The following is a 19484-nucleotide window of genomic DNA, read 5'->3' as shown; positions in this document are numbered from 1 at the left end:
AGTCTCATTCATACTGGGCAAGTGATTGAGCTTTATACTTAAGATCAGGTTCTGGAAGGGGAATAGCTGTTCTTTCATTAACAAATTTTTTCTTGAGATGTGTTCTATGTTAGATCCTGGGATAAATGCTGAGTGAAGTAATAAGCAAGGATAAGTGAGACACAGACCTTGCCTTCAAGAAGTCTGAAACGTGAAATTGGCAAGAAAACAACGACAATACTATGTGACAAATAACATGATAAAGCAGGACAAACCCCAGCTAATAGGTGGCACAGAGGCAGTTAGGGAGGGCTTCCAGAGGTGACTTTTAATTTGAGTTTTGAAGGATAAGTATAATCTGGCCTCTCCTTGGGTTGGTGGGGGGTGGACAATTGAATGTGTGAGGGTCTCAGAATAAGAGCCCTTCAAACAACAGGGAAGCATGTTCAAGACCTGGAAGGCTGTCTAGAGGTTCAAGAAACTAGAGGTAATTCCGAATAACTAGACTATAGGATAAGTTGGCAGGGGTCAGCTCCTGCAGAGTCTTGTATCTCCTGGTAGAATTTGACTTTTAACTTCAAAAAACTGAAAAGCATCTGTAGGGTTTTAATCAAGGCCACGATTTACACAGTTATGCATCTGGGAAGGATTCCTCTTGAAGTTGTGGGTCAATGGGGTGGATGGGGCTGAAGGGCAGTCTAGATGGGAGCCGAGAAGAGGCAAGAGGAAGAATCCTACTGAAGTATTGGCAGATGGCAAGGAGGGAAGGGCCTGGTTTGACATCAAGAAAGCAGAATTAATAGAGTTATCAACAGATGAAATGTAAGAAATACATAAAAGATTCCCATGTTTCTGGCTTAGGCAACTGAAGAGATACCTTACTATTTACTTTGGTTATAAGGAAACAGGCAACATTTTACATATTCATTTTTTATTATAGGACTTTTGGAGAAGCATTTAACTAGAATAATATGGCAGTATGTACAGGAGTCCCCCTTATCCACGAGGGATAAGCTTTAAGATCCCCTGAAACTGTGAGTACCACACCCTATATATAATATGTTTCTTCCTATACAATATATATACCTTTTTATTTAAAGGAAGCACTTCACGGCATCTCTTTGGCATATCTGAATTGCCAGTATCACTACACTAAATCCATCCTTAAAGCTGTCATAGGCTCTGTGGCTTTAGAGAAAGCCAAGATGGCAGCCTAGGTAAACACAGCTCACCTCCTCATACAACCACATCAAAATTACAACTAAACTACAGAACAACCATTATTCAGAACTGCCAGAAATTGAACTCAATTAAAGTACAACTACAGAATTAAAGAAGAAACCACATCAAAACTGGTAGAAGGGATGGAAATATAGAATAGGATGGTCCGATACCCATGTGTGGTGAATAAAAATCAGGAGGGATCTTTCAGGAGCAAAGGGTGCCAGCCCCACAATGGATCCCCCCAGCCCAGGGTTCCATGGCCAGGAAGATAAGTCCTCATAACTTCCGGCTATAAAAAACAGTGGGGAGTGAGGTTGTGAAGGACAGAGACTGCTGCATTCCCAGGCACTTCCTCTTAAAAGGCTCACAAACAGACTTACTCAGACTTATTCCCTCTGAGCTCCAACAATGGGGCAGCAGCTTGAAAGGCCCACAGGTACACAGGAGGAACTGAATTGTCTGGCAACAGGGCGAGAGCTGGGGGACAGCTTTCTCCCAGACAGAACTGTTGGCAGAGGCCATTTCTCCTTTTCTGAGCCCTCCTCCCACAGACCCAGCAGACGGGCACCGTATCTGAGACTCCATCAACCTGGTTCAGATGGTTGGCCCCACCCTAGTGATTCCCTGAGGCTCTGCCTCACCCAAATTCCAGGTCCACCCAAGCTGCTTCCAGTGGCTTTTCTATATAAATGGCTGGTTTTAGCTCATGGTTCAGATTTTCCTAACACCTCTCAAACAAGCAGCATCTGGCCTCAGCAAGCCTCACACCTCTTGGTAAGTGGCCCAGGCCAGGGCCACTGGGCAAGTTTCTGACTTCACAGCTTGGCCTTACTTGGGCACCTCCAAGTCCAGCATAAGTAGTAGCTACCCACATAATGCTTTGTAGCTTATGCCACATGGCCTCAGAGGCAACACAGGTGATAGCTGACCATGGCCTGGAAAGCCCCAGAGCCTGCACACCCACTGGACAGCTACAGACCATGTCAGAGCACTACCACCCAACCATCTCCACAAGCAGCACACTCAAGGGATGGCCTCAATGGGCACCAGAACCCTGCTGAAGTAAGTCCTGCTTTGTGGAGTGGGCCCCTGCACAGATGATCCTCTATAGTGGTTGGAGGTTGGTGGTCAGCAGTCATAGCCAATTCTTGCAGCTGACTGGCCTGGGTAAATTTCTCCTATTGACCTGTCAACAGCAAACAAGCTTCACCAACAAGAGTAGGGTGTACATAGGCCACATGGTGGGTGCACCTCAAGTACCCAGCTTGGGTGATAGGGGAGGCTATGCCATTAGACCCTACAGTACACCTCTACATTAGGCCTCTCTATCAAGCCAAGGAGTCATTACAGCTCTACCTAATACACAGAAACAAACAGGGAGGCTGTCAAAATGAGGAGACAAAGAAACATGGCCAAAATCAAAGAACAGAACAAAACTCCAGAAAATGAACAACATGAAGACAAGCAATCTATTAGATGCAGAATTCAAAACACTGGTTATAAAGATGCTCAGTGAACATAGGGGGATGAGCAGATAAACTCAAAGAGGACTTCAATAGCATAAAAAGGATGCAGTCAGAAATGAAGGATACACTAACTGAACCGAAGAATAATTTACAAGGAATCAACAGTAGAATACATAAAGCCAAGAATCAGAACAGTGATTTGGAATGTAAGTAAGCAAAACAACAATAACAACAACCAAATCAAAACAGCAAGAAGAAAAAAGAATCCTGCCCCTGCCTCCCAAATGAAGCTAATGTAATGAGCCTCTGGGGCAACTTCATGGGGGTGCCAGAAGGAGAAGACAAAAAGCAAAAAATTGAAAACCTATTTGAAAAAATCATGACAGAAAATTTCCCTAATTTGGTGAAGGAAATAAATAGGCAAGTCCTGGAAGTGCAGAGAGTCCCACACATGATGAACCCAAAGAGGCTCAGGCCAAGACATATCATAATTACAATGCCAAAGATTAAAGACAAAGAGAGAATCTTAAAGCAAGAAAAAAGCAATTAGTTATCTACAAGCTACTTCCCATAAGACTGTCAGGTGATTTCTCAAAAGACACTTTTCAGGCAAGAAGAAATTGGCAAGAAATAGTCAAAGTCATGAAATGCACAGACTAACAACCAACACTACTCTACCTACCAAAGCTATCATTAACAATTGAAAGATAGATAAAAAGCTTTCCAGACAAGAAAAAACTAAAGTTGTAAACTCATATTATATGGGATGCTAAAGTGACTTATTTAAGGAAAAGATTAAAACTATGAATGATAAAATGGCAATAAATACATATCTGTCAACAATTGAATCTAAAAAACAAAATAAGCAAACAAGCAGAATAGAAACAGAATCGTAGATACAGAGAACGTTTTGGTGGTTGCCAGATGTGAAGGTCAGAGGTATAGGTGAAAAAGTGAAGGGATTGAGAAGCACAAATTGGTAGTTACAGAATAGCCATGGAGAGGTATAGTACAGCATAGGGAACAGAGTAGCCAAAGTACATATATGCATGGCCCAAGGACATGAACAACAGTGTGGGGATTGCCTGAGGGAGTGGAGTGGACTGGGTGGAGGGATGAAAGGGGGAAAAACTGGCACAACTGTAATAGCATAATCAATAAAATATGATTAAAGAAAAAAAATGTTTCTGTGTCTTTAAGTGAAACAACATGTAATAAAACCAATTTTACCATAGGCTAATTTTATAAATAAGAGTTAACTTCCTTTGGCAACATTATAATGAAAGGAAGTCATTTGAGGACCTGCTGTCCTCTTGCACTTTGGAGACATTAAGTAAAAGAAGGGTTACTTGAACACAAGCACTGAGATACCACGAGTTGATCTGATAACCCAGACAGCTACTAAGTGACTAACGGAGAAAGGACACCATATAGTGTGGAGATGCTTAAATAAGGGATGATGCATGTTCTGAAGGCATGCAATTTAAAACTTAATTTATTTCTGGAGTTTCCACTTAATATTTCTGGGATGCATCGACTATAAGTAACTGAGACTCTGGGAAGCAATTTAAATCTAATATTTACCTACTGTCCACCAGGAAAGGTTGGGATCCCTTGGTTAATGTTCCCTGAACAAGAGAAAGTAATGATTACTACTAAGACAAGGGATCTGGGAGTGGTCTTGTAGGCTCTTGTAACTAAACAGGCCCATAAAAGCTGGAGATGGAATTAGAAACCAATAAAAAACCTCCATCCATCTATTCCATCAACATTTACTGAGCACTTATTTTGGACAAGGCCTTGTGCTAGGATATGGGGGTATGCGGGTAAATGACACAAGACTACCCTTAAGGAGTTTACAATCTAACTTACTATACTATCTTTGCTCTTGTGTACTGAAACCTGCAGCGCCTTTTGGAGTTCTGCTCTGAACCTTAATAAAGTGGCAGATTGTACCTGTAGCTGTCTAGCTGCTGGTGTGATTGTACTGTTCCTTTTCTGTAAAGGCTTTGGCAGCTGGTGGCAAGATGTGTTCCTACCCCCCGGATCTCCCCCTGAGAATATATCTTGAGGAGCAATCTGAGAGATGGACAAGGATTTACGTACAGGGATGTTCACTGCTTTTCTAAAAAAAAAAAACAGAGGATACAACCTAAACTTCTAACAATGGGAAATGGCAAAATAATTGATGATATACCCCTCTGATGGACTATTAGGTGGTTATTAGAAATGGTATTTTAAAATAACTTAGCGGCATGTGAGAAAGACCAGAAAAAAAGTAGGACACAGATTTCTACAGAAGGTGCTCAAAGATATCCATAATTTGGTATCTTAATATCTTAGGCCCTCTGTATTTTTCAAATTTTTGACAATGTGCTTCTTCTGGTATTTCTACAATCTGGACTTTGGGGTTTTTTTCCCCCTTTATTTTAGAGACCTAATGGCAGAGAAAAAGCTAGAAAAACAACCAAAATGACCAAGATTTGGGAAACTTACGAGGACTGACCAAAATTAACTGAAATTCCACGTTATGTGGCAAGAGTTGTGTGAAATATCAGTGATATTAGCTGCAATATACTGACTGCCTACTATGTGCCAGGCATCAAGTAGGTCTATTATCTCTATTTTACAGAGGAAAAAAATTATATAATTCAGTTTCCAACTTAGGTTTGTTTGGTTTCATATCCTGATACAAGCAAATTCAAAAAGGGTAATAAGCAACTCACAGATAAATCCTATACAGGATTTTCCACATGTTTAGGGCATTGGAGGTCTGGGCTGCTGCTAACAGTGACAAAGCTTATGCCAGCTCGAGTGTGTTTGACTATATATTTCCCTGAAGAATCTGTCTGACATTCACAATATACTCCATTTATTGCCAGAAACGATGATGCCTTATGATTCGCATTATGTGCTCACATACATACATGTATCCTCCTTTCTGGCCCTCGTATTTACCTAGAAAGGAAGTATTTGCTTTATTGCACAAATAAAGGATACCACGATAAACATTTGTTATATGTACCACAGCCCATAAGACTTCCAGACATTCTGGATGTTAGTGAACCATGCCAGCCCTCCCAACATACCCCCGCACTAGCCCCCACCGTTTCCGTACAGTACCTAATCTCAGGGATCTCGGGGTGCACTCTCGTTGCGTTTAATTGCATCCCACTTTTTTCCCCAAACCTTGCCTCTCAACCCCTGCCTGATGAACTGGCAGTGTCAAGACCCTGGTGGCCTGACCTTGGGTCATCTTCGGCCTAGGACTCGCTGCGTGACCTTGTGCAAGTCCCTGTTTCCCTCTTCACAGAGCTGCAAGGATGAACAGGGGGGCTCCACCCTGGTCATTCCTTCGCAAGGCTGCCCTACTCCAGCACGCCCTACAGAGGCTCTCTCAGCTAGCGCCGCACCAACCTCACCCTTACGCTCCTGGCGTAGAGACCTCCTGGAGTCGCTCGGCCCACTCATTCAAGACGCTCATTTACGCTGCACAGGCTGGGCGGGCGCGATTCTCGAAGGCGGCCAGCGCTATGAGCTCGTGGTCACCAGAAGGCCGGCACGGCTTTACGCCACTGACGCAGCGCGCCCAAAATGGCGGCGCGGTTGTCGTCGGGGGTGGTGGCAGCAAAGCGGGTGGCAACGGTGGTAGCAGCGAGGACGGCAGCCTTAACAGCAGTGGCGGCAGCACGGAACCTGGGACAGGGGGAATGAGGCGGCTGCAGCGGGTTAGCAGCGGAGCCTTGTAGAGGAAAAGCGGATCCTTCTCCCTGCTTCTCTTTACCGAGCCGGGAGCGCGCGCGAGTACGCGCGCGCACACAGCCGTCAGGAGCGGGCTCCTCACCCTCTACTCCCGCGACCCGCACCGCACTCCCACCGGACCTGGAGGATGATGAAGCTCAAGTCGAACCAGACCCGCACCTATGATGGCGATGGCTACAAGAAGCGGGCCGCGTGCCTGTGTTTCCGCAGCGAGAGCGAGGAAGAGGTGAGGCACCGGGCAGGGGGTCACTGGAGTCGGTGGCCGCCTCGGGCCGAGGTGTGGGGGCACGGCAGGGGGGGGGAGGGGGACACACACGACTCTGTGTTTGGGCTTCGGGCAGGACTGCTCCGCCAGGCCCGAGTGAAGTTCCGACGGAATTTCCTGAGGCCAAGAAGAGAGGGAAGGTAAAGGCAAATGGATGGTGGGTGGAAGGGAAGTGGGTCTAAGTATGGCCATTCGTCACGGGCTGGGCGGAGGGGAACGCCAGCGTGTGGTCGGGTCACTTCAGAGCTGGCCACCTGTCCTCGGCCGCCTGTCTTCGGGGCAGAGTGGCCACGGGGGGTTGGGGTAAGGCGGGGAGGGCAGTGACTGGGGAAGAGTGGTTTTCAGTCCAGGCCTCCAGCTTGGGGTCCACGAAGGGCAGTTCCGCACTTGTCAGTCCAGCACATGTGTGCGGAGGCCGCCTTGCGCAAGGCGCAGGCCGACCCTTTGTGGCAGAGAAATAGTCCACTTCATTGACAGGTTTGGGGTTTGCCCAAGGATTTATGTGTGTCTGTGAGATATGGACAGGGGGCGGGGTGGGGGCGTTAGTAAGATTTAGGGAGTCGTGCAAAAGCAAGCCAGTTGTTTATAATGGGCTGGTAGCCCTTTTGGTGTAACCTGAGAAGAGTGGATATTTGACAAGATAACCTTTGAGGGTTGAAAATTTTTAATTTTAATTTGCAAAGCCGAAAGTGGTATTTAAGATATTCGCCCTGATTTTTCTGTATTGATCTATATCAAGGCTTTTGGAGTTAAATATGCTAGCGAAATAGAAATGCTTTCAATTAGTTTCTTTTTGCATAGGGTACTTGCAAAAAAAAAAAAAAGGAATCTCAGCCTCTCAAAGCTGCTTCTGTGGTATAAAGGGAATTCAGAGAAGGAACGTGTTTCGTAAATCCACAAATAGCACTTTGGAAATTTGTGAGATGCCTGTGGGAACACATTTCTCTCACGTGCATTGTAGTAAAATGGCAGTTAAACTGGAAACAATGAAGGACGGTGAAATTCAGTATGTTATAGTTTGGCATTCAGCAGTGGGCTATGGTGGATACAGTGCACTGCGTTGAAATGGGAAAGTAACTTGACCCATTAGTTATGAAAAGAAGCTGTGATGAAAGAGACAGATGAATGGATTGGCAGGAATGTTGGTCCAGAGATATTTAGGAGGAGGTGGGAATTTAAATTATAGCCTGAAAAACATTAATAAAGCACTAATCGTGCTGTTGAGAGATCATGTGTGTTCCCTTTCAGCAATACAGAAGGAAATGGGTTTTGTAATGTATACTTTGTGTCCTAGCATATCTTGTAAACACCCCACAAACAGATGCATTATAATAGGTGCACTAAGCAGGGGCATGCTGTAAATTATGTACTGTTTCAGAATACATACTTGAGTAACTAAAATTATTGGTGGTGTTTACTGCTCGAGAGGCTTTGTTCTCTTCATTATCATATCATATGGGATCACAGGGTGTTAACTGGGTGGAAAACTAATTAGCATAATAACATGTCTCACTGTAGTACAATGGTTAAGTCTGTGAGCACTCCAGTTACAAGTGAAAGTATGTAATTTAGTTGTGTGAGTGGTGTAAGATTTTATTTGTTTTTAAAGAATCATCTTGGAGCCCTGGCTGGTGTGGCTTAGTGGATTGAATGTTGGCTTGCGAATCAAAGGTTCAGTTCCCAATCAGGCCACATGTCTGGGTTGCAGGCCAGTTCCCCAGTAGGGGGCGTGTGAGAGGCAGCCGCATGCCCACCTTTGTTGTTTCTCTTCCCTCTTTCTCCCTTCCCCTTTCTCTAAAAAGAAAATTTTTAAAATTATTTATTTATTTCTCTAGTATGATTTTTAAAAAAAATCATACTAGAAATTGAGAACATGTGAGCATTTAAAACATTTCTTTAAAATTTTTTAATAATTGATTTTAAGTGGGGGGGAGGAGAAGAGAAAGAGAGAAAAACATTTATCGTTCTGCTTATTTATGCATTCATTGGTTGATTTTCATATATGACCTAGTCTGAAATCAAAACTGCAACCTTGGTGTATCCAGATGAGCAACTGAGCTACCCAGCCAGAGCAACATGTAAGCATTGTGGATAAATTGGAAACCCTTTATTGATCATAAGTGAACTAAAGATTTCATTTTCCATTTTTCTGTTAGAGGTTTATTTTTAACTTACATTAGGAGCATTAATGTTAATAAATTTGAACGATCACGGATTTCCTCTGAGTTTTTTAAAATATATTTTATTGATTATGCTATTACAGTTGTTCCATTTTTTCCCTCTTCTCTATCCTCCTCTGCTGTGCACCCCCATCCCTCCCTCTCCTCTGCCTTAGTTCATATCCATGGGTTGTACATATAAGTGCTTTGGCTTCTCCATTTCCCATATTGTTCTTAACCTCCCTCTGTCTATTTTGTACCTACCATTTATGCTTCTTATTCCTTGTACCTTTTCTGCCACTTTCCTCCTCCCCTCCCTTCCCTACTGGTAACCTCCAGATGATCTCCTGTTCTGTGAGTCTGTTCCTGTTTGCTTAGTTTGGTTTTTTGGGCTTTTGGTTTTTTAGGTTCAGTTGTTGATAAGTGTGTTTGTTGTCATTTTATTATTCATAGTTTTGATCTTTTCTTTTTTCTTAGATAAGTCTCTTTAACATTTCACGTAATAAGGGCTTGGTGATGATGAACTCCTTTAACTTGACCTTATCTGGGAAGCTCTTCATCTGCCCTTCCATTCTCCTTGATAGCTTTGCTGGATGAGTCATCTTGGGTGTAGGTCCTTGCCTTTCATGACTTGGAGTACTTCTTCCCAGCCCCTTGTTTCCTGTAAGGTTTCTTTTGAGAAATCAGCTGACAGTCTAATGGGAACTCCTTTGTAGGTGACTATCTCCTTTTCTCTTGCTGCTTTTAAGATTCTCTCCTTATTTTTAATCTTGGTAATGTAATTATGATATAAGTTGGTGTGCTCCTCCTTGGATCCAATTTCTTTGGGACTCTCTTGAGCTTTCTGGACTTCCTGGAAGTCTATTTCCTGTACCAGATTGGGGAATTTTTCCTTCATTATTTGTTCAGATAAGTTTCCAATTTCTTGCTCTTTCTGTTCTCCTGGCATCCCTGTGATTTGGGTGTTGGAACATTTAAAGTTGTCCCAGAGGTTCCTAAGCCTCTCTTCATTTTTTGAATTCTTGTTTTTTCATTCTGTTCATGCTATTGAATGTTTATTTCTTCCTTCTGGTCCAGATCATTGATTTGAGTCCTGGTTTTCTTCCTTTCACTGTTGTTTCCCTGTACATTTTCCTTTATTTCACTTTGCATAGCCTTCACTCTTTCCTGTATTTTGTGACCATACTCAGCCATTTCTTCAAGCATCCTGATTATCAATGTTTTGAACTCTGCATCTTATCAGATGCAGGTTGTCTGTCTCCTCATGGCTTAGTTCTGTTTCTGGAGTTTCGATCTGTTTTTTCATTTGGGCCATTTTTCTTTGTCTCAGCATACCAGTCTGGATGAATGTTTCTCCTTTAATTCCTTAGTTGTTGGACTTCCATACAGTTCAATTTTCTGGCAGTTCTGATTGTTTTTTTGTTTTAAAATCTGTTGTCCTTTTTTCATTTGTGTGAGGAAGCAAAATGTATCTATTTACCTATGCCTCCATCTTGGCCGGAAGTTGGGTTTCCTCTACTAAATTTTTAAAAAATCTTCTTTGTTCTACTGCAGTTCTTTTTGAATATTCGTTAATGAGAAGATTCATGCAAGTCTTTAATTACAGATTCAGTGGATGTTACAGCTATGCCTAGGAAAAACAGAATTAATAAAATGGACCCATTTCAGACTTGTTCAGTTCAATTAAATAAGTGTATTAAGTGCTTACTATGGGTATAGCTCTCTCTAGTGTGGGATAAACATCCCTCCTTGACCCCAAAAGATGAGTGGTTTTCAATGGGATCCCTTAATTGGGAGAGATCTGGGGCAAGAAATCATCTCCAGGGTGCTGCTCAACTCTGATTATATAATTGTGTTGGATGGGAAGAATTTGTTAGTTCCAGGAGAACTTTATGTTCTTAATAGAAGTGCTGGAAACTGACAGTATTAGCTGCTGCATTGTGGGAATGTGAAATTCCCATTCAGTAGGACATTCAACCCATTTTTATTTTTTAATGGGTACTAATGACTTTAGTAAAATAGTTTAGCCCTGGCTGGGTAGCTTAGTTAGTTAGAGTATCTTCCTGATATGCCAAGGTTGCTGTTCAGTCCCGGTTCAGGACACATACAACTGTCAACCAATGAATGCATAAATTAGTGGAACAGTGAATCAGTGTTTCTCTTTTTCTTTCTCTCTACCCCCTCCTCTCTCTAAAATCAATAAATTTAAAGAGTCATTTACAGAATATTATTAGCATTAATACAGTAGTAATGCAGGTATAAGTAGGACCCTGATTTGTAAGTTTAATTAACCAGTATCAGGAAATATACATACAGTGTAACAAAAAAGAGATGGAAAATATTGGCAGATAAATAGTCCATGAGTCAGACCCTCTAACATTATGTTTTATCACCCTTAGAAAATTTATTTATAGGCTAGTTGAAATACTGATCCAGTATTTTAGGATGTGTGAACATATTCAGCAAGTTTACCAACTATGTTTGTTGAGTGTCATGTTCTGTGGTAAATGTCTATTACGAAGGCAACAGACTTGCAGAAAGCTTTGAGTCTAATGGGAGAGATGGAAAAGCAAACAGATCCATGAAAATGAGTTCCCTTTCCTTCAAACCTCTGGATGCTTTTCCTGTTGATAAACAAGAAGTTCATAGCAGAAGAATTTTTCTGCTTACAAATTTTATTAATTGTGATTTACATTTTGATAAATTAAAATGTTTAAGTTTGGGGTGTTTATGATAACTAATATTATAGTACTTTGAACCTGATATTATACAGTGAACATTTTCTTACCCAACAGACCCTTTTGACTCAGGAGACAGCATAGGAAGAACTCTGAGACTGCATTGCTGTTGCTGGCCAGAGGCTAGTGTCCTGGTTGGCAGGCAATGCCTTTTAGCACTTAGGTAGAGAAGATAATAAACCAAGGCAGGGAGGAGGAGGAAGACATGTCTCACCCACTGAGTCAGCAGTCCTGAGTCTGTTCTATAAGATTGCCAGCCATTTGAATAACATAAGCAAAACTGTGATAGTGAAGGAGTGGGGAGCCCTGGAAAGTCTGTATGTATCCTCTCCACTAGCTGGGAAAAGGAAAACCTTGAGACTGTGTATTCATCCCAAGACCTGGAAGGGGGAAGGGAAGGGGAGTCCACAGTGCCCAAAGAAAAAGCCCATAAAACAACTTTGGTTAATCATCTGCCTGCCCTCACGTATACAAAATGAACAGAGAAGTCTAGAGCAAGATAAGGATTTGGACTAACAGACCCCCACACATGCCTATATTTGGGTAGTCACGTCTCCCTGGAGGAAAGCTGGCACCACCTTCACTGTCAATCAATATAATTCCCTCACCCCATCCTGCCAACTATATAAGTCCTCAGAACAGACGACTCACTGTCTTGGCCCTTTCTTGCCACAGGGGGTGGTTGGTCGGGGGACCCTGGCAAGCTGGCCTTTGGCTACCCAGGTGCTGGTCACCTGGCCTCTGGTTTCCTGGTCTCTTGCCACCCTTGCTTTTGTTCTCCCATTAGAATTTAGCACTAATAAACTTAGCCTATACACTAATAGGCTTGCTGATCTATAATTCTTTATTGTGTCGGCAGGAAGAACCAGGTTTCTCCCATTAACACTTTAACCAACTTGGTACACTGAACCCTTGCTTATACTGTGTGAGCTATGGGTAGGATATATCTCAACTATGTGGCCTCCCAACCAAGCTGTACTTACAGAGTCAGTTGTATTTCTGTATTTGTTCATGTTCATGGTACTTACTATAGTTATCTAGTGTAATTAAATTTGATGTAAGCCAGTGAAATTTGAATTTTATTTAAAAGAATGGTTTTGTGAGTGTTTCAAATCACTAAAAGAAATTACTGCTCAGTTACATGGAGAAATAAACTGAAAAAGATTGGGAGCGAGTCTTAAAAGTCTAGAAGGACTCTGCCCCTAATCACATGAATGTTTTCAGGTTCTTGTTTATGTCTGTTGGAAACATAGGTCATCACAATGGGTGTGGCATATGAAAGAAAGAACTTGCATTTTAACAGTAGACCTGCCTGCACTCAAGGCAAACTTTTGGACCTCCCAATAAAGATTAGCAAATAAATACACATTTATATTTTTAATCTGCCATATTGTCCAATTAATATTCTTAAAGGTTTTATTTATTTTTAGAGAAGGGGGGAAGGGAGAGAGGAAGAGAGGGAAAGAAACATCAATGTGTGATTGTATCTCATATACCCCTTACTGGGGACCTGGCCTGCAGCACAGGCATGTGCTCTGAATGGGAATCGAACCATTGGCCCTTGGCTTCACAGTTCAGCCCTCAATCCACTGAGCCACACCAGCCAGGGCCCAATTAATATTTTATCACAACCAGTATAGAAGACAAACTTGTTGAATAAATTATTTCATTGGATTGGGTTATATGACATTCATCTTTGTCATATTATTCAACTTTCACCCTCCTAAAGCACTTTCAAATGAAATTTTTTTTCTTCCCCCACTTCTTTCCATTTTGGGAGCTTCTGTGATGACAGGAAGTGAGAGACCTTAGGGGTGGGCTTGTCTGTACTCTGTGCCCTCCCCAGAGTGGAGTGGGGGAGTCTAACACTATTATTTTAGATAGTCAAAATATCTAACAGAGTGAAATACTCACTTGGAAAGGTCAGTGATAATAGTCTATATACCAGATGACATCACAGTGCCTGGGAAGATTAAAGCTGGTCCTAAAGGGTCTGCTTATACTTCAAGGAAAAATGAGTACTGATAGATCATCTCATATTTTCCTGTGCATTAAAACTTTTTAAAAAGAAAGGACAAAAATATCCTTAAGGATGTTAGGTTTGTGGAGGAGCTATTCCATCAGGAGCCCTTCATCTCTTGGCAAGGGGCCACTGCTTCTCACTTTCTCAGGTCCTTGAGCACACTAGGTTGGACGGGAAGATGACTGACATTGAAAATCCTTAGTCGGCAGGACTCTAGTGGCCTGAGTATTTTGTCAGTAAAAACACCACAGAGGAGCAGATGGAAGGATGTCCCTGCAGAACACACTTCCCCCAGGCTCTGGAGAAAGGGGAGTAAGACACAGGTGGCAATCCCAGAGGCAGTAACCATGATGAAGGACTTCTAGAAGATCCCAGGCTGGTTGGGGAGTTTTTTGTAATATATCTGGATACATAGAGCCAGTTGTCTGACTGGACATTTCTGCTCATTTCTTTTTTCTTTTTTCAAATTTTCTTTGCTCCTCATTTTTCTCAGTCTTTCCTGGAGGCATGTGTGTGCGTGTGTGTGTGTGTGTGTGTGTGCTTTCCCTTGTTCCTGTCTAATAATACTGGTTAGTCAGTTAAACATTTCTTCTGTTACCTCTCCTTCCTCCCACTTCCTGAGATGTGAATCCTGGTCAGACATACTGCAGTCTCCATTCTTCTTTTCTACAGCTTGTCCTAATCTTACTTGCTTTTGAGTGATTCTCATTTCTCAATAAAAATATAGTGTTGTATATCAATTGTGTGTGAAGCAGGCTATATTTTTCTTCATAGCTTAGTATTGTTTAGAAAGAAAGGGCTCTGTTCAAGAATGCATTTGTTTATTCTTTTAGCACACTTTTTTGAGAGCTCTACTATGGACTAATCTCTGTGTGAGACCCTGGGAGTACACAGATAAAGAAGGCTACATTCCCTCATGAAGCCAACCCCTCTGCCTGGTCTGCACTGTGCCCATCCTCTCTCGCCTGTCCAGTAACCTCACTCCTACAATGGCCAGTCTCCCCTGCTTCATCACCCGTTCTTCTCTGCACTATCATTCCTAGGCAGAAAGGCTGTAAGATTTACTATCTTTAAAAAAATGCTCTCTTGACCTCAGATACCCTTCAGGTACCAATCCTTTTTCTCTTTCCTTTCACAGCAAAACTTTTCTGCACTTGGTTGTCTCCACTTCTCCTCTTCCCATTTTCTCTTGAACTCATTCTAGGTAGGTATTCTTTTTCTCTGATTCTGCCAAAGCCACTATTCAAGATAACCTACAAGTTAGTAAACCCAGAAGCCAGTTCTCAATCTTTATATCACCTGGTAATTCTTTTCATCTTGAAACACTTTCTTCACCTTGCTTCTAAAGTATCTCCCAAGTCCTTCTCTCCCTTTCTGGTTGCTCTTTAATATTGTTGTTTTCCTCCTCACTTTCCTGACTTCAGTGCAGTACACAAGGGCACAATCTTTACCCCCACCCCCAATGCACACTTATACAGTAGGTTGTCTCATGCAGTCCCATCTTTAAATACCATGTTTATACCGATTACTTTCATATGTCTATTTTTAGCCCTCACTCTCTCTTGAAATCAGGAGTTGAATATTCTACAATGTACTTAATATTTCCATCTGGATATCTGAGAGGCATCTCAAACTTAAAATGCCTAAACAAATTCTTATTTTAATCCACCAAAAAACAAAACAGCAACAGAAACCTACTTCTTCCACAGTTATCCCTCTTTCAGGAAATGAAATCTCCATGCTACCAGTTGCTCAGGTTGGAAACCTCTTAGTTATCCTTAACGAACTCTTCCTTTCTCATACCCACATCTTATCTGACAGCAAGTCCTGAATAACCTTCACTCTTCAATCTCCACTGTGCTGTTCTACCCTAAACTATTATTCCCTTTCTCCTGGACTATTGCTGCCTCTTCCTAACTGGTGTCCCTGCTTGTGCCTGTACTCCTGTAGTCTTCTCTACCACAGCTGGTGGAGTCTTTCTTCAAACACAGAAGTCTGATCATGTCACTCTGCTCCAGTGGTGTACTGTCTCAGTAAGTCCAAAGTCTTCTCATGCTCTGGATGATCTGGTCCCCTGCCATGGCCCTGCCCTCACCTCTTCCCTTTCTCCCTCTTACTTACCCTCTCTTCTAGTCACACTGGCCTGTGTGCCGTTTCTTCCCCCTGTTTCCTGAATGGCTCAACCCATCACTTCAGGTCTTTGCTTAATTTTCACCTTATCAGACAGGTGTTTAATGATCAGCCTGTGTAAAATAATACTAGTCCATTGTCACTGCATGTCTCTGATGTTTTTTTTCCTTGGCAGCACATATCAACACCAGTCATATTATGTATTCATTTATTTATTTAGAGGAATCTAACTAGAATGCAGGCTGGTCCATGAGCATGGGAAATTTTGACTGTTTATTCACTCTAGCATCATCAGTGCTTAGAACCTAGATGGTCAGTATTATTTGTTGACTGTGTGAGTGAATAAATGAACATAGTCTCTGCTTTTAAGAAGCTTACAGTCTAGTGGAAGATCGGGAAGTAGCCAGAATAAATGAAATGCTAGTGTATACCAATAATGTGTTGATAAATATGTTTCAGAGAAGTCTCCCAGCTCTTTCCGTATTTCCAGTATCTTAGTGACAGAGTGTCTGATGATTTTAAGTATCAGTGCAATAGGAGTATATGTATACTTGGTTGTAAATCTTTTCTGAATCTGATTGAATCAATCTTTGATAGGACACTTTGGATTTCTTTTGGATGTTGAACTTGAAGGTTTATACCATACTACAGGATTGTGTCCGGTAGTTGATGTAATATACTGACCCCCAGCTCTAGTGGTACAGTACTTTAGGGAAAAGGATTTTCATTTTACTGATAACTTGGAACCTTTTCTTAATAAGTAAATAAATATATCAATCAACTACTATCAAGTAATACAGTGGGTACTGTTTTAATGAATTGTCCATAGTGTTTCATAGCCTACAATAGAGTGGGAGTCCCCAAAACAGAATTTATTTATAAAAAGTTTTGTATTCTTACATGTTTAAACTTCAGTTAGCTTAAAAGTTCTCTCCATTTGGTGTAATACACTCATTGACACTTTTTCCCCCACTGCTCAAAACAATTTTTGAAATGTTGATTTTGATGCCTTATAGTGCTTCTGCCATTTTTTGTTTCACCTCTTCCACCTTGGCAAAATGTTTCCTTTGAGGACATTTTCCATCCATGGAAACAAACAAAAAAAAGTCACATGCGACCAGGTCAGGTGAATAGGGAGGGTGGGACACGGGGGTTATGTCATTTTTGGTCAAAAACTGCTGAGCACTCAGTACAGTGAGGGCAGGTATACTTGTAGATCACCCATCATGAAATGAGCAAATGCATTCAAAGGGTTTTCAGAAAAAATTGACTGAAGCCAAACAGCCCTTCACAACAGCACCAGCTGGTACACTGATACAGATGGGTTCTTAGAACACCCACCTAGCAGGGGAAACCCATTGTCCAGCAGGTAATTGTGTTTTTTGGTGATCCTCCCCCAATGTCAAGTCTGGATTCTAGTTACTATTTAGACTAGTTAATAAGAGATGGTCATAAGAATTTTCTATTATCATCACTTTGTTCTTTAGGTCAAAGTGAAAGAAACATGATACAAAGTTTGTGGGTGCTAAGTCATGAAGCATTTGATTTATGGTGGTTAGTATATGAAATAGAACAAAGGAATCATCATAGGCAAAAAAGATAATGTGAATAAAGGAAAAATTAAAAAGCAAATTATGAAATAGAGCCATCAAACCTAAAATTTAGTAATAAAACATACACACCTAAAGTCTAACTTTTTTTGTTTTTGTTTCCTACCCTCACCCAAGGACATTTTTTTCATTGCTTTTAGAGAGAGAGGAAGGGGGAGAGAGATACTGATGCGAGAAAGAAGCATCAATCAGTTGCTTCCCGTACACACCAGACTGGGGAATGTACATGTCTGGACCAGAGGTGAAACCCCCAACCTGTGCATGTACCCTGACTGGGAATCAAACCTGCAACCTTTAGGTTACATGCAGGGGTGTCCAGCCTGTGGGCCAAATGCGGCCCAGGATAACCTGAATGCAGCCTAACACAAAATCATAAATTTACTTAAAACCTTTTTTTTTTTTGCTCATCCATTTTCATTAGTGTTTGTATATTTAATGTGGCCCAAGACACCTCTTCTTCCAGCACAGCCCAGAGACACTAAAAAGTTGGACAATCCTGGTCACAGGATTACATTCCAACTGATCCATACCAGCCAGGGCTAAGACAACTTTCTGAGTAAAATCCTCTCAACACCCAATGAAATGTACTTGAATCCAGTGTCAGAATTTCTGCGTTAAGGTAACATGGAAGCTGCTTGAGAATGTTCATATCTTTTTCCCACCCTTCCTGAGCCTTTACTTTCTGAAACCCTTTGAATAGGGCAAAATGTTCATTCTTGTATTTATTCATTTACTTACTCATTTTTTTTTGAAAACTTGTATTGAGTGCCTATTTTCAGGCCATACACTTTTCTGGGACACAGTGATGAACAAGGCAGAATGGCAGAATGGAAGCCTTCACTCTTGTGGAGCATTTGATAGGAATGCAAGGAGACAGTAAATGAGCAAAAATATAAGTGAACTTGACTTTAGGCAGCAGTGGGTGCTGGGCAGGAAGTAAGTGTGTGAAATGACTGTGGGCTGTGGTGGGGTGGTTGGCAAATTTTGATTGGGTGAACCCAAATGGAAAGGCAGATGAAGAGCAATTACAGGGGCACCAAGTGGGGAATGAGCTTGGCAAGAAGGAAAAACAGGAAGCTGGCTGGTGTAGCTGGAAAGTCAGGGAGAGTGGTAGGGGATCTTAAAGAGGTGGGAGGGAACCAGATCCTGTGGGGCCTTATTAACCTAATAGTTTTCTTGATTCTCCATTAGTCTGGCCTGTCTTCATCACTTAAAGCAAGGCAGCAAAGAAACCAGTAACATACTATGAAACCACCTTCTTTCCTTTGAATGTAAAGCAGGGATGTCCAACCTGCAGCCTGTGGGCTGCATTCAATCCAGAATGGCTATGAATGTGGCCCAACACAAAATCATAACTTTACTCACACATTATGAGATGTTTTTGTGATTATGTGTTGCACTGTATTTAATGAGTGACCCAAGAGAACTCTTCTTCCAGTGTGGCCCAGAGATGCCAAAAGGTTGGACACCCCTGAAAGGGTAGAAGTGCATATAATGATTGGAGTTTATTAGAAAAAGCTGTTTAGTACACAGGTGGAGGTAAAGTACTGTGATCTTTAAAAACAATTTTTAATGTATTTTATTGATTATGCACTTCTTCCATTTTCCCGCTTTATTCCCCTCTGCCCTGCACCTCCCCTCCCACCAGCATTCCCTGCCTTCATTCATGTCCATGGGTCATACATATAAGTTCTTTGGCTTCTCCATTTCCTATACTATTCTTAACCTCCCCCTATCTATTTTTTACCTACCATTTATGTTTCTTATTCCCTGTACCTTTCCCTGATCCCACCCTCTCCTTCCCTGCTGATAACCCTCCATGTGATCTCCATTTCTGTAATTTTGTTCCTGTTCTAGCTGTTCGCTTAGTTTGTTTTGGTTTTGGTTTTAGGTTCAGTTGTTGATAGTTGTGAGTTTGTTGTCATTTTGCTGTTGATATTTTTGATCATCTTATTTTTCTTAGATAAGTTAGTCTCTTTACATTTCTTATAGTGAGGGCTTAGTGATGATGAACTCCTTTAACTTGACCTTATCTGGGAAGCTCTTCATCTGCCCTTCCATTCTCCTTGATAGCTTTGCTGGATAGAGTCATCTTGGGTGTAGGTCCTTGCCTTTCATGACTTGGAAT

General features: G+C 41.8%; 1 protein-coding gene across 1 annotated transcript in view; it reads left to right on the top strand.

Annotated features, from left to right (window-relative positions):
- The first annotated feature begins 6269 nt into the window (after window positions 1-6269).
- NUDT3 (nudix hydrolase 3) overlaps window positions 6270-19484 on the top strand; it is a 112520-nt gene continuing 99305 nt past the window's right edge. Inside the window, exon 1 of the mRNA XM_037134396.2 lies at window positions 6270-6657. Coding sequence (XP_036990291.1) covers window positions 6559-6657 — 99 coding nt within the window. The 5' untranslated portion in view covers window positions 6270-6558. The remainder of the gene's footprint in view (window positions 6658-19484) is intronic.

Source organism: Artibeus jamaicensis, unplaced genomic scaffold (assembly GCF_021234435.1).
Source record: "Artibeus jamaicensis isolate MK-2021 breed Jamaican fruit bat unplaced genomic scaffold, CSHL_Jam_final contig_1539, whole genome shotgun sequence".
Lineage (NCBI taxonomy): Eukaryota > Metazoa > Chordata > Mammalia > Chiroptera > Phyllostomidae > Artibeus > Artibeus jamaicensis.
This window is presented reverse-complemented; position numbering and strand designations above follow the sequence as displayed.